This window comes from Arvicanthis niloticus, chromosome 26, assembly GCF_011762505.2.
Source record: "Arvicanthis niloticus isolate mArvNil1 chromosome 26, mArvNil1.pat.X, whole genome shotgun sequence".
Taxonomy (NCBI): domain Eukaryota; kingdom Metazoa; phylum Chordata; class Mammalia; order Rodentia; family Muridae; genus Arvicanthis; species Arvicanthis niloticus.
The window spans coordinates 7,971,074-7,987,135 of NC_133434.1; the positions used below are offsets into that span (position 1 = coordinate 7,971,074).

At 36.8% G+C, this 16,062-nt stretch overlaps 1 protein-coding gene across 1 annotated transcript; it reads right to left on the bottom strand.

Annotated features, from left to right (window-relative positions):
- Positions 1–1,187: 1,187 nt before the first annotated feature.
- On the bottom strand, positions 1,188–5,112 carry LOC143438835 (olfactory receptor 8G50-like). Its single transcript, XM_076924519.1, has 2 exons — positions 4,798–5,112; positions 1,188–2,907 (listed from the first exon to the last, which is right to left on the bottom strand). The coding sequence occupies exon 2, from the start codon at positions 2,891–2,893 to the stop codon at positions 1,958–1,960; it is 936 nt and encodes a 311-aa protein (XP_076780634.1). The 5' UTR covers positions 2,894–2,907; positions 4,798–5,112; the 3' UTR covers positions 1,188–1,957.
- Positions 5,113–16,062: the final 10,950 nt, after the last annotated feature.

The following is a 16,062-nucleotide window of genomic DNA, read 5'->3' on the forward strand; positions in this document are numbered from 1 at the left end:
AGCAGAAAATCCAGTGATGATTTGAACAGGCAGAAAAGCCCCCACCCTGTGTATTCCATTCTTTGGTCACAAATACCAAAGGGTATGTAGAATGTGCCAGAAACAAAACAGACATGTATTGTCTGCTAGTGTGTGAGATGCATTTCTAGGGAGAGAGGAGAAAGAATTCATCTTGGATTTGCTACACCAGAGGAAGTTCTAGCAATCAAGCCTCCTGTGGATGTCGTGGGGATGGGGATGGTTATTCCAAAACATTACATTGAGGAGCCTGCATGATGTCACCAGCACAACCTAAGTCTTATGCTGTCTTGGTGACACCAAGCAGACAACTTCATTAGGAGAGGTGAGGGATTTCATGATTGAAAACCTGTTTCCAGGTTCCTCAAAATATCAATACTTTTTAAATTATTATTCTTTCAGACTGATAGTAAGTTTCAGGGGTTAATAGTCAGAAAAAGTTGTTCCCATTTTACTGTTGTTTTTTATGTAAATAAGTGGCTGGTATGAATGTATCCGTAAAAGCATGTCATTTTTAAAATACGTTGTTTCATTTTTAATTATACTTACATGTGTGAGTGTGTATGGGTGTGTACACTTGAGGGCAGCTGTAAGGATTCCGATAACACTAGAATTAAAGGAGTTTGTGAGCTGCCCACCATGGTTGGGAATCAGCATTGGCATCTCAGCAAGAAGAGTTTGCACTCAATCCCTGAGCTGTGTCTTAGGCACAAGAATGTCATGAGGGAAAAATAAATAGATAAACTTTCCTTGGAGCATGAGAAAGAACAAAAATGGTTTAGGAAACAAAGATGGTGATGTCATCTTGAAATTGCCAGAAGTAATGTTACAGCGACTCCTGCCATCACATGCATAAAGAATTCAGTCTTTTTCAATACAGTCTCTCATTGCAAGTAAAAAAAAAAAATCTCATGTTAATTATGCATATATGTTCAACCATATTTCTATGAGTATAGTAGAATGTAAGATTGTACATTTATATTTCAAATGGTTACAATTGTTCATTTAAAAGTCATAGTTTCAAAATTGTAACTATCAGTACACTTCTTTAATTTTTTATTATTTATTTATTTTTCTTTTTTAATGGGTATTTTATATATTTACATTTCAGATGCCATCCCCTTTCTCCATTTCCCCTCCCTATAACATCCCTTTCCCATCCCCCCTCCTTTTTGCTTTTATACCATTTTAGTTGCATGCAAGTATTAAGGTCAGCTCTAGTTTGAGGATCTTGCAATAAAATAGATGCAAATAGTCAAGGAACAAGCAAGACAATAAACACAAATAGTCAAAGAACAAGCAAGGAAATAAACAACTCTGTGATCACTGTTTCTAAGGGCTTATCAGGATGATCAAAATATCTGAGCCAAATTCCCTGTCCTAGCCCAAAGTCATTTTCATGTCTGAAGCCTACTTCCTTGTTCTATCCTAAAATTTAGATTTCTGTCTGAAATTACTTCTTTGCTCTAGCCTAAGATTTAGATTCCTGCCTGAAATTATTTCTTTGCTCTAGCCTAATGTTAGATTCCTGCCTGAAGCCCACTTCTTTGTCCTTGACTACCAGTACAGTTAATTTAAAAATTCAAGAAGGCCAAATATTAAGCAATTCAAATGTTATTGAAAATGTATTACTGTCATATTTAACAAAAATAAATTTAACCTAAAAAAAACAGTGTTCCAGACTTATAAAGCAAAATGACAATATGAATGCAATTTGCTATCTAAACACCTATTTAAAAGTAATATACATATTTCTGGACAGTCAGATTGTAGAGTACCCAGAGAGGCAGTGAACTCCATCCCCAGAGTTCAATACATTTGATTCAATATAAACAAGCATTTATAAAACCTATGACTCATGGAGATGCACTGTATGTCTTCACTGTATACTTCAAAAGCCTCTTTGGTTGTATAGCTTTGCTTAACCAGGTTCTTCATTTCACATAAATTGTCTTCTTCCTGCAATCTTATATAAAGCAACTTTGACATCCTTATTCCTCAGGCTGTAGATCAAGGGGTTCAGCATGGGCACAACAATGGTGTAAAACACAGAGGACACTTTCCCTTGGTCCATGGAGCTGACTGATGATGGCTGTAAGTACATGAATGCTAAAGATCCAAAGAAGACAGCAACAGCCAAGATGTGGGAACTGCAGGTACTGAAGGCTTTGGACCTGCCCTCAGTGGAAGGAATGCGGAGGATGCTGGCAATGATGAAGATGTAGGAGCTGAGGATGGTCAGTGTTGGGACAATAATATTAAATGAACTGAAGGACAATGCTAGTATTTCATTGATAAATGTACTAGAGCAGGATTGTTCCAGTAGTGGTAAAAGATCACAGAAGTAGTGGTTTATGTCTTCAGCTTTGCAGAAAAACAGTCTAAGCAGGCAGGCTGTTTCACCTGTGGCACAAATCAAGCCTACACTATACACCCCCACGACCATCCAGGAACACACTTTGTAGGACATGGTAACATTATACAGCAAGGGATTACAGATGGCAACATAGCGATCATATGCCATGGCAGCTAGCATGTGGCACTCTGAAACCGCAAAAACGTCAAACAAGTAAAACTGAGCCATGCACTCTGCATAAGGAATGACACTCTTCACCATTACAAATTTCTCCAGCATTTTGGGCATGATGACACTGGATTGGCAAAAGTCAACAAAAGACAGATTGCTGAGGAAGAAGTACATGGGGGTGTGCAGGTGAGAACTGAACAGGATCAGCATAATCATGCCCAGGTTTCCTAGGACTGTGACTGCATAGATTGCCAGGAAGAGGAAGAACAGGGGCAGCTGCAGCCCTGGCTTCTCTGTTAATCCAGTGAGGACAAATTCAGTCACAATGGAGTAATTTTCTCCTGCCATTTTCTTCTGAGTGTCTATGATAAAGGAGATTTAAGTTTTTAAAGCAGGTACTTAATGTACTTTTACATTATAAAGTTTCAAATAGAACTGAAGTCTTTCCTGTCAGATATCTCCACTTCTTTATCAATATTATTAGTCAGAGCCCTGGAACCCAAATATATGAGGCATGCAATCAAATATCAGACAGAACAATCATCATTTATACTCTCAGCTCTGTGAGTGCTGACATGTACTATCTAAGTGTGAATCATACAGTAATTACTCTGAAAACTTGACTTGAATTTTTCCAATGGGTTTCCATGCACAATTTGTTTATAGGCACAATGTGATTATATTGAACTCCAAAAGCAAAATAATCTTTAATATGTTGAGATAAATACAACACAAATAAAAATCAATGACTAATATCAAACTTCCTTAGAGAAAAAAAACAACAAAACAACAAAAGTAACAACATGTTTACCCAGTTGCATGCTATAGGTGCTAGTTTCATCAATGGAGAGACAATATGTAGTTATAAGCAACCTGATAGAACTGAAAAAAAGGAAAAAAATTCTCTTTGTAAATTAATTAGTCTTGCTTATATTAAATTCTATCAAATCTACAAACAATAACTACTGCCTACAATTTGAGTTATTTAAAGTAACAAAACACAAAACCATCTAGAAGTAAGTTATAATTCTACAAGTTTCCAACAACGAGCAGAACAAGCCATTTACAATAACATTAAAGTAATGATCTGCATAGAAAAAGTAAAGAAAATAATGAAGGGCTGTGCACTTAAAATTGTAAGACATTTAAGCTGTTTCTTACCCATTTAAGCTAATTACTTGCCTTTCCTGTTTAATCTTCATATGAGGTTTTATTGAAATTGACTACAGCAGAAGCTTGTTAAATATATACATTATGAAAGAAATCTAAATTGGAATAACAAAATAACAGAGAAGACAAAGTCCCAAATAGATATTTCCTGCCACCAAATGAAACCTCCAGTGTTAAGAATGGGCTCCATCTAATTCTAATCAAGTTGTCTAACAAAGGCATCCCATATAAACCCTCAATGAATGCAGACTATTACCAAGATTATTGGATACTCTCCACAAATTGATGTCAGGGCTTTATAGCTGAAGACAAAACCTATAGAACTCATAGGACAAGATGAACTCAAGGGGTGTCTAACTAGAATCTTCTCCCCTACATTTCCATAATTATAGCAACACAGTGTATGAAACTTGAAATGACAATAATTCCTTATCTTTTCCAAATGATTGTGCTTTAAAAGTGAATGATAAAATTCAATGAAAAAAAACTGATTTTATCCAAATACTACTAGAATAACTAAAATAGCTGCATGGGAAATAACTTCTCAGATCACTCTCTTAAAGCAACCACAACTTCAACTCAAACACATAACAGACTTCCATGAAAATGCTAATATAACGTAGTATTATTAAAAACCTGTATCTTTTTTGATCTTTCATAATAGTGTCTTAGACAAGGTGTCAAAACTACCAGCTTTGATAGAACAAATTAATGAATTATGAATTAATGAAAAATATTAAAAATACAGTGTACTAGGTCTAGTAATTTAGCAACATTATCCAGAAAGTGAAACAGATTGTACCCAAAGTAGTATAAAATGTTTTTATGGACTATTCCTGATTAGGGATTCATAGTCACATTACAGAGTACTCTTGAGTATTAAAAGCTAAAAGAATGAGTGTGCCAATTAAAAGCACTCAGATAATTGGAGAACATAGTGTGATATGTTGTGGCAGAATGTAAGTGAAGGCTTTCAGGTTATGTCAGGAAATCTCCATGGTTGTGGGGCCCTAATTGGTACCAGGGTCTTACAATGAGCAGATGTTCTAAAGCACCTGGGCGAATGGAATTCAGGTACTCACTCTAGCTCTGCTTGGAATACGCTGTCCAGATCAGATGGAAGCTAGACTAAGTGCTTTCTGAAGCCAAGAGCTCAAGGATGAAGCCGATGCAGGTGATTCAAAGTAGATTTCTGGCTGCCTTTGTTTTCAGCATGGGATTCCTGATTTTAGTTTCTACGTGGCTCACATATACATGTTGAGCCAAATGTTGTGATTCATCTAATAGCTTCCTCATGCTTCAACCCGAAGAACCCACCAATTCTATGACATTCTGTACATAGAATTTTTGATATATAAGCAATGTCGTAACTATTTATAAAAGGCACCTCCCTGAAGAAATACTTTCATCAGGGATGAGCTGTTAGAAACTGGAAGCAATTAAAAGTTGCTTCTTATGCTTTGTGTGACGCTCATTAACTCCCTTGTGTATAATATTCTCTGTGTTGTAAACTGTAGCAATCCTTATGTTGAAGACTAACAATTAAGGCTGTCAAGTATGATTCTTAAATATCTTTCTGATAACAACTTCCCATCTAAGAATAATTTCCAAAGTTTAAAGCTACTCTTTCTTTTTACTTTTTACTTTTCTTGCCATCTTCTTGAAGAATTAATATTATTTTATTGAGTTTCTGCATTTTGATTATTTCCTAGTTTTCTTTTTTGTTTGTGTAGGATGTCTGTTTGTTTGTTTTGTGAGCTTTGGAAACAGGGTTTTTCTGAGTAGCCCTGCCTATCCTAGAACTTCCTTTGTAGACTAAGCCAGCTTTGACATCAGAAATCTTCCTGCCTTTGCCTCCCACATTCTGGGATTCAGTACACTTTAGCACAACTAAATTGAATGGGCTGTTGGTTAACATGGTGTCTTAAAGAACTTGGGAAAGAAGAAGAAATCTCAGAACTACAGCCAATGTGAACAATGGAGACACTGTAATCTAGTTGCTGATGTTAATGGCTCAGATTTTTCCCCAAGTTGTGTCAATTAGATCCAGGTTCTTGAAATTAAAAACTATATACAAACAATAAGCGGTATCAAATTGGAATTTTATGTGTCACTAAATGAAAATTGAGAGATCCATGTAAACTGATGTCTCAGTCTGAACATACAATTATAGGTATATTAATGTATAAGAAATAGTATATGCTTATATATCATAAGCAATTAATTAAAAATATATTGATTAACATATACTCTTAATCCTACTCTGCAGAACAAATGAATAAGAAGCAACATTTAAGTACCAGCATACACCCCAGCTCCCAGAGAGTTTGTCCCTTCATATTGTTACTTGGTAAAAATAAACAAAGGTTCTTTGAGAAGGGAATAATAGTGTTTGGTTTTCATTTTTACTGCTTGATTGCTAAAAATTTTATTGTTATATATTTTCATACATTGTAAAAAGAATTTGGTGGCTTTCAGATCCTTAGTAGATAGTGAGTTCAGGGTTAAGAGAAAACTGTTTGAATCAATTTTAATAATAAACACCTCAGATTTTGTTTATCTCAAAATATATACATACTGAAATCAGGAAAATACTAATTATAGAGTCTAAATCGTCCAAGGTATAGGATCATATTTGCAGCATATACTGAGCATAGTTTATTTTAGTACTTATTACAGAGCAATGATATTTTAATTTTGATTCCTTTACAATTCTTGAATCAGTTTCATTTTAGGCAGTTTGAGCAAATGCTGCCATATTGATCTATAAATATGTTCTACTCATCAGCATCTGGCCAATGTACTGTTTGCCTTCCTATCATTAATAGAAAGGTGGACTCTTTACAGTACTTGTCTTAGTCTGGTGATCATTCTGGTTTTAAAGCTGAACTTTCTCATGACATGGACTGCAGGGCAGTGTCTTAGGACACATTCCCACTAAAACACTATGCTTAGAAATAGACCCTGCCCTGCTAGGAAAATGTGAAACCTGTAATCACATAAACAGTGCATAGCCTCATCGGCCTACAAGCATGCTCCATTGTGGTCTCTTCTTAAAATTGTGAGGCTTAATGATTTTGAAGGCATCTAAGGCTATGAAATTACATTTCATGATCATCACACTGTAACAGAATCAAGCATTCTTAGAAAGTAATTTCCTGTCATCCAGCTTGTTTATTCTGGTTCTTTGAATATTTTTCATGTGTGTGTGCTGTTAGATGGCTTACTTCTTCCAATTATTTAGAGCTTTTGCACTGTACAAAAAATTTCTCTACAATAGCTAATCTCACTGAGTGCCTATGACTATATAGTTCTGTGGATGGTGATATCCTATTAATTATCTGCATTAGTTATTTTTTCTAGTTGGTTGGTGTTACAAAATAATTGACAAATAACTTTAGGAGGAAGGGTTAACTTGCGTTATTGTTGGAGAACATATAACTCACCTTGCCAGGAAAAGCAATGCAGCAGAAGTCAGAGATAGCTGATCACATCCTTCTGTGCTCAGGATGCAGAGAGAAATGAATACTATGTTCATATTGGCTTCCTCAACCCCACTGTTTAGTCAGTCTGAGACTCCGGTTCATTCATAAAGTAGTACTGACCACACTCAAGGTAGTCTTTCTCCTCAGTTAAAGCTTTCTGAATGATCTTCAAACGCACTCAGACACATGTCTTCTGACATGTCTTCTACCTACATAAGTTGACATTGAAGATTTACCATCACCTGACTTACCATCATCTGAAATTTGAACACAGAATATAGTCTATCTCCTCTTATATGAATAAAGTCAGGTAGTATTCAGGGAAATTTTGACACACCAAAAACAATTGTATCCTATCACAACAGCATATGCAAAATTACTGAAATTTGATAGTTAATTTAGTAGGCTAACAGGTACCTCAGGGATTATAGAACACTAAAATGGTTGGAAAAAGTAGATGTAGCCATGTGACTAGGCGTAAGATTTGGTCACATTGTAAAAATCATTGTATGCTGCATTTAAATTTTGATTTTTCTCTACAGTTAATTGGTAGACACAAATTTTAAAGCATGGAAGAAATATCAGAAGATATTTACAAACAATTAAAATTTACTTTTTAAATATTTTTAATTTTGTTCAGCCCTTTATCTCATATATATAATATAAATTTTTATTTTGACGTTTTAAGATGGGAGCTGTTTCTACATCCACAAAGATAAGATACAGTGGATTTACAGAATATATATCCTAGAGAAGAATCTGGGACAATGCCTAGCTCTTTGTGGGTTATTGATCTAATAGACTGCATCATACATAATTCACATACATAGGGGAAAGTCCACTATTTGTTAAGCTAAGTCACAGGAAGGAGGACCGCCATATTTATCTCTTATTGCAGACACAGATAGCAGGAAACAAGTCAGATGACCCAGGAATTATTTGAAGAGACAGGAAGCCTATTGGCACTATTCTTTTTAAACACAAAATAAAAGGAAAATAAAGGGGAAACCAAGATGTCCATTCTTTCTCAGATCTCTTTCCTGACCCTTGGGAGTGTCATGGAAACATGTGAATATTGAATGCACAGGATTGGTTTGGTTTATGTTAGAAGGTCACATATGGGAATTACTGTAGCTACTGAAGATCTGTCCTTTTGCTTTTTGCATTCCTTTATCATGATAAAATGGGTTATGACAAACCTTGCAGAAGATAGAGCCCAGTGCAAGCATGCCTCTTCTCATGTTACAGGAATAGGACTCCAGTGTAGGAAGGATTAAATGCTGGCATGCTTGTCAAAGAAAAATTCCAAGCTCCTCCGCTCTCCTTGTTGCTAAGAAACAAAGCATAAAAAACATCTTATGACCAAGAATTGGAACTATGAATAAATTTTTGTTTTATTACAAGCTTAAAATGCACTGTGTACATTTTGCATTCTATAGAGGTGTTACTTTTATTTACCTAAGCAGAAATAAAAGTAGCACTTAGTAAATTATAAAGGATTACCGTTCTTTAAAATGAAGGACTCATTTAGAACATAATGAACACAAATACGTTCTGGTGGAGACTGCTGGTTTCATAGTTACCATGGCTACTCTGGTTCATTAACCAATAGAATGCTTAATTTCTGTTACATTGCAAATACAGTTAGTTATAAGAATTTCTGAGTTCTATTTTTTTCTCCAAGGGGCGGGGGGAGGTTTATTCAGGAGATAGGGCAAAGATGGATATGGATGTCAGGAAGTACATGCTGACAGGAGCCTGATGTAGCTGTCTCCTCAGAGGTCTGCCAGAGTCTGACATATCCAGCGGCAGATGCTTGCAGCTACGCATTGATCTGATCAAGGGTTCCCAATGGAGAAGTTAGAGGACTGAAGGAGCTGAAAGAGTTGGTGGCCCTAAGAGGAGAGCAACAGTGCCAACCAACCAGAGCTCCCCCCAGGGTCTAAACCACCAGCCTAGGAGCACATAGGGAGGGACCCATGACTCCAGCTGTATACCTAGGGGAGGATGGCCTTGTCAGGCATGGGTGGGAGAGGAGATCCTTGGTCCCATGAAGGCTGAACATTGAGCAGGGAGGAATTCGAGGGTGGGGAGGTTGGAGTGGGAGGTAGGTGGGGGCACACCCTTGTGGAGACAGGAGGGAGGATGGGATAGGGGGTTTCTGGGTGGGGGGGGGGAATGGGGTGAGGGGATAAAATCTGAAATGTAAACATATCCACTAAAAAATAAGAAAAAAAAAACTAAATAATAGAGAATTTCTGAGAGGAGATCAAACACTTGAGTTTTGTTGAAACTGAACAGCAGCTAGTTTGCTATAGCTTTTCTGATTTTCTTATTCCATATCAATTTCCATTAATACTCAATGCTCTTTTCTGGCCTCTGTGGGCAACTGCTCACATGCCTTTCATTCACGTGAACACTTGCACATAAAATATAAATAAATACACAAATAAATAATAGCCTTTGCTGTTTTATTTTTATAAACTCGTTTTTTTTTTTCTTCTTCTAAGTTTTAGTTGCTAGGAGTAATCTAGTCTTCCAAAGAAAAGTATATCCCAAGGCAGGTGCAGGTATATACTGTATTCTCATCACTTGGGTTGCTAGCATAGGAGGGTAGGAAGACCATGAGTGTGAGGCAAGTGTAGGCTGGTTTAGGTAGAAAACACTGAGAATCTAATGCATACTCATATACACACACACAAGCAGAGAGAATGTGAGAGTGAGAGAGAAAAACAGAGACAGAGAGATACAGGCAGAGAGAGGAAGAAAGAAAAGGAAGGACAGAAGGGAGAGAGAAGGAGGGAGGCAGGAAGGTTAGATGGCATTCTTATTTTATAAATGTGACTTGAACCCACAGAACTGAATGGCACTGATTTCCAGAGCAGAAACAACAAGACCAAAACAGGGGATGTGTGAGCTTTACTCCAGAATTCAGGTTCGGTGAATCAGGTTCATAATGTAAAATATGAGTCTACAGGAAGACAGAATAGTTGTACTAGAATTGAAATGGAAGATCCAGATTGTAAATCAGCAGTGAACTGTTAGACAATGTAGATGTTTTGGATTGAGTGTGGGGATCAAGTATAAGATGGAACCAGAGCAAAATCAAGGCAGCTTGTGATTGACATGTGGGTTAAAGAATGAATATTACCAGCTGGTACAGCTTATTAAAAATAGTGTCTCTGGATTTTCATTTCTTTTCCTTATTTTTAATAGTGCATCAAAGTTACTTTTTGCTGCTATCAACATCAATCCTCTTAAGTAAAACAAAATGGCAATTGAATCATATCTTCTCTGGGCAGATATTTTTTTACCCAGCCTAAATTTGAGAATAATGAGTATCGGGTCATAGAAGCACTCTAAGATTTCCATAGACTTCAGCCTTAATTGTTTCTCAAAACAGAAATGGGGTGAATATAATTTTATAACTTTTGTAAATTACAACTGGATACATTTGAAAAGTGGTACCGAGTTCTTTGTTGGGAAAGTGTTTTAGATGATATTAGATTGCTGCACAGCTGCTTTGGGTTACAGTGGCCAACGGGCTTAAGATGCTGAAAGCGAAAGGAAACATATTGTAACATCATCCTTAGACCTCACTGTGAATATCTTTATGAAAGGAAATGCATAAAACACATAAAAATACACTGATACTTCTCGTTTCTAAAACAAAGTGGACAAAATGTTATTTTGTGTTATGTCTCATAAAATTTGTCAGTTACATAGATGAGCCTACCCATCCATCACAGATGATCATATGACAAAATTTAGAATGTTTTTTGCTGAAACGTGATAACATGAATGAATTTCTATACCATCAGCTCATTCTTTTCCCGTAAAATTAATTAGTAAATGTGTGTAAGTGAATTTACTCAGCTGGGTTAATGATCTTGTTTGTTTGTGTTATCCTTTACTTGGTGATAATTGAACTCAATCAAACATTTACTTTGATACATACTTTTAATTTTAAAAATTCGCAGCAAGATTCATTTTCAGTAATTTTTGTCATAACTTTACAGGATAGATTATGTCAGGCATTAAAGTATCCCATCTTCTCCACAGAGTTCAGCTTTAACTCTGTTTCTCTAGAATGGAAACAGAACACACATGGCTTTATGACTGTTTTATACAATAACAATCTAGACCCATTCTAGACATGCTGCGTAACTACGCTAGTCATTCTCAACCTTCTTAATGCCACCACCCTTTAATAGAATTTGTCAAGTCCTGGTGACTCCCAATCATAAAATTATCTCACTGCTACTTCATAACTCTATCTTGCTACTGTAATGAATCATAATGTAACTCTCTGATATGCCACCCCTATGAAAGGGTCATTTGACCCCTAAAGCTATCACAACCTCCAGGTTGAGAACCACTGCTCTATTTGGATAAGCACTGTGAATATTAACTGGTGTATGTGTGTGTGTGTGTGTGTGTGTGTGTGTGTGTGTGTGTGTGTGTGTGTGTATGACTGTGTGTGTGTGTATGACTGTGTGTGTGTTTGTGTGAGTGTGACTGTGTGTGTATGCTGAGTGCACATGTGTGCTGTTTCTGTGGAACTTCATTTAAGTTATTTATCATGCTAATTTTCATTAAACAACTCATTTGTTATCTCTATTTTTGATGAATAATACTATGACCTTCTGAACATGTTAAAGATATGAAATTCTTGATTAAAATATTGGATATTAGTTTCAAAGAGCCCTGAGCATTAGCTTTGGTTGTTCATCGCTTCATGAGGGAAGGTCCACCTGCCTGAGACCCACATAGAGCAGATGGCTACAGGGCAGTAATCCTGATGTCTTTATAGGACATGCCATGTCCCTGTGAGCACCTGCTGTCCTCTTGAAATCTCTAGTCAGAGATGTCATTCTGTTTCCTAGGGCTTAGACACACAGGCTCTGAGCTGTCATTCCTAGATCCCAGTATGCATACCTCTGCAGAGGAAGGGAGAGCCCCAAGAGAGTTCCAGACCATCAGGGTAACTTTGCTAGTTTATTTTTATTGCTGTAACAAATTCCATTGGTGTAAAGGCTTTCAAACTTACCAACTTATTAGCTTCGCATACTGGAGATTAAAAGTCTAGTGGGTCTTATTATTACTAAATGTCGATGTTGACAATGTTATTATCTCAGTTCATTTCTCTATGGCCTCTGTCTTCCAACTATATTTAAAAGAATATTTTTGGATAAAATGAGCACCAAGCATAACCTCATTAGTTAAACTGGTTAGCAATTTCAACTCCATGTTCATCAGTAATTCTACCTTGCCATGTAGCCTAATATGGTCACTGGTTCCAGGATTAGAACATTGCATCTTGGAGAAGATCTACCCTGCCTAGCATGCCAACTGATGGACTTCTTGCCTGGTGTGCTATCCAATTCCAACACTGCTAGAGTTCTCCAGGGCAAAAATGTTGAACATTCTTAAAGAGATCAGCAGCAGGCTCTCAGTCATTCTACCCAAGCAGTTTCTTTTAGTAACTGACACTTCAGTTGTCTCCCATGAAGTAGTGATTTGGCACTCTATGCCTGGGAATACCAGCCCATCTTTGAACTTAACTTCAGACCAATGTTTCTGCTTTATACCTGTAGGAAATTAGGCTGGAGATTTAGCTCAACCCACAGAGTACCTGCCTACTATACACATAGTTCTGGGTTCAAAACTTTATACTATATAAACTGAGCATAGTGGAATTTAGCACTGGTTATGTCTTTTAATATTATATAGTGATTGGTTGAGAGCAAGTTGAAATACCTAAGACCCCTTTCAATAAGATATTGGAAATGTATGTCTGAACGTGTTGTCATGATAAACTGTTCATTTTGCCAACAGATATCTTTCCAGAAAAGGGATTCTGTGAAATAAAATTAAACAAAACTACATTTAATTAGCAAAAGCCAAATTAATTTTATTATCTAATTCATGAGTCATCCTATCCCAAGCTCTGGAAACAATGGTTTTAAAACACTAGCAAAGTTTCTCTTCTTATATATGGTTTTAAACCTAGCCAAGGGGTGGGTGTATTTCTAACTGGCAATTGTTATCTAAGACATAATGAGAGTTTCAAGCAACAACCAATGAGAATGGTATAAATCACAGTCATCAAGCTGGGGATTAGCAAAGGATCAAGCAATCCCACTCAGTTATTAATAGTCAGTAAAAGTTGAAAGTCTCAAGCAAGGCAGTCAGAATGAAAAAATAGCTTTGCTGCAACAAGAAGGAATGGAGCCAGGACAAGTGCCAACAGCACACAGCTGTTTGGTTGTTGAGGCCCTTGGTCAGAAAGCCACATTTAAGTGTAAATGACAACAGTCAGACATATTTATTCAAGAGAATATATGCATGCACTAAGCAAATTGTCAAGCTAGAAGTTTAAAGAATGGATCTACACAGATGGAAAATGTGATGGCTGGTTAGTTATACTCTTATAGAAAATGTGTCTTTGGTTAAAGAAAATTCATGACCTGTTTTCTACTTTCTACAACATGTATCTTACTTTTACTTCTTTTATTAATGTTGTGTTTTGGAGATGGCATGGCTGTTGTACCTAAGAACCCATGGGGCTATGATTAGATACACAGGACCTATACACGATCAAGCAATTTAAAATTTCATCACAGACTGGGGAGGATATCCTGAGGCCCTACTAGCTAAGGAGCCATATTGTTAATAGCTGCTGAGGTAGAGATAGTCACTTTTCCTTAGTGGTGCAGTGTCTGCTAGTGTCTAACCCCAGTGGTCAGCCCCACACATGTGTGAATATAGACAGCATTAATTGGACTTAGTAGTGTATACATATGTACACACATATATATAGAGAGAGATATACATATGGATATATAATACTCATAATTTACACATATGTATATATGTATGCCTACCTAGAGAGAGAGGGTGAAGAGTGATTCATTGCATGTATAAAACATTCAAAGAATAAATCATAAATATATAATAAACTCTGAAATTATTAATGAGCATGTATTTGTAAATGAGAGATGTTTACGAAGTCTGTTCTCTCCACCTTTTGTGAGTTCTGGGTCATGAACTCAAGCTTTCAGCTTAAAGCTGAGGAATGGAAGCAATCAGACATGTACATGTCAGATTTTAAGGAAAGAAAGGTATAGTCAGAGGTGTTAGGGAGACGGGAAAGAGTTGGGCAGGAATGGTCAGTATACCCTGGATACATGTGTGAAGTTATCTAAGAACAAATTTAATTAATATAAGAAATTGAACCATGAAACAAGAATTTGTGGTGGTAACAGCAATCATTTCTAACTTGAATATTGTACCTTTTACAATGTAAATATGAATAATATTTAAATGATTAGAATTTATTCACACACACATACACACACACACATACACACACATACACACACACATACACACACACACACATACACACACACACACACATACCACACACACACACAGACACACAGACACACACACACACACACACACACACACACACACAATGGGCCTGACCAGGGATATCAGTTAATGGTATTTGCCCCCCTACATTTTAAATGTGTTTCCACTGAGTATAGAATTTTAAGTTCTCCATTACTTAATCCAACACTTCTAAAAGTGTGATTGTATTGCTGTCTATATTTTTTATATAATCTGAATACAGATCACAGTTTTGTTCCTTTACGATAATGATCATTGTGTTTTGTAAGTTTTCATAACTTCCCTCTTCAGTTGCTTTTTACTGTCCTTCTTTGGCATGCAGTTTCATTTTCATCTCCTCGTCATTCTGAGGTTCTTAGTAGGATGAAAATTAATTAATATAATTCTTCATTTCTCCAAGTTCCCATATGTGTCTTTCCAATTTTTAAACTTATTTTATTGCTTGAACATTTCATACAATATATTTTAATAATATTCTTTCCCCTTCCCAACTCCTCTCAGAGCCTTTCTATCTCACGACCCACCCAACTTCATGTTCTTTCTCTCTATTAGAAAGAGAGAGAGACAGAGAGAGACGAGACATAGAGAGAGAGAGAGAGAGAGAGAGAGAGAGAGAGAGGAGAGAGAATGAAAACATCAAAGATGTGGGGTCCTGTTAGTGTTGGCCAGCTACTCTTGAGCCTGAGGCCTGCCCTAGAGTGTGTTTCTATATACTTATATACTCAGGGAAACTGATTTTTTCTTCTGCCCATAGCTATCAGCTTGGCATAGCTGTACTCTTTCATCTCCTCCATGATAGTTTGTCTGCTGTGACCCTGCACACGTCTAGTGCATGCTGCCAGTGGTTGTCAGTTCATGTGGACGTATGTCCTGTATGATCTGGAAAATGTTCTGTTGAAGTCTTAATTTAATATATATATATATATATATATATATATATATATATATATATATATATATTGGTTCTTTGTGAATTTCACATCATGTACCCCAATCCCACTCATCTCCCCCTCCCCTGGTATCTGTCCCCCACTCTTGCAACCTCCCACACAACAGAGAAAAAAAATTCTCATTTTGGAAACTATAGTGTGTCCTATATGTGTCCTACGGTACACCCTTTTGTCCACACTTCTTTACTTGCAAATGTTCATTGCAGTGACTCTGTAGTCTGGTATGAGGCCTCTGGCTTCTGCTACTTTCTCAGTACTGGAACCTTAGTGGGACTCCTCTCGGATATCATTTTGTTGCCCTGTATCATGGAGATTCTATAGCTTTGGATCCGTAGGACCATCCCCTTCTTGAACACCAGCCATTCACTGATACAGTAGATGTTGGGGTGGACCAATTCAAAACACTGAAACTAAGCTGGTCAGCCTGCCTGCTTTTATGCCCTTAATGCTTGGTCACGAGAAACACCTGCAGCCAGGGCCAACTCTACCCTGC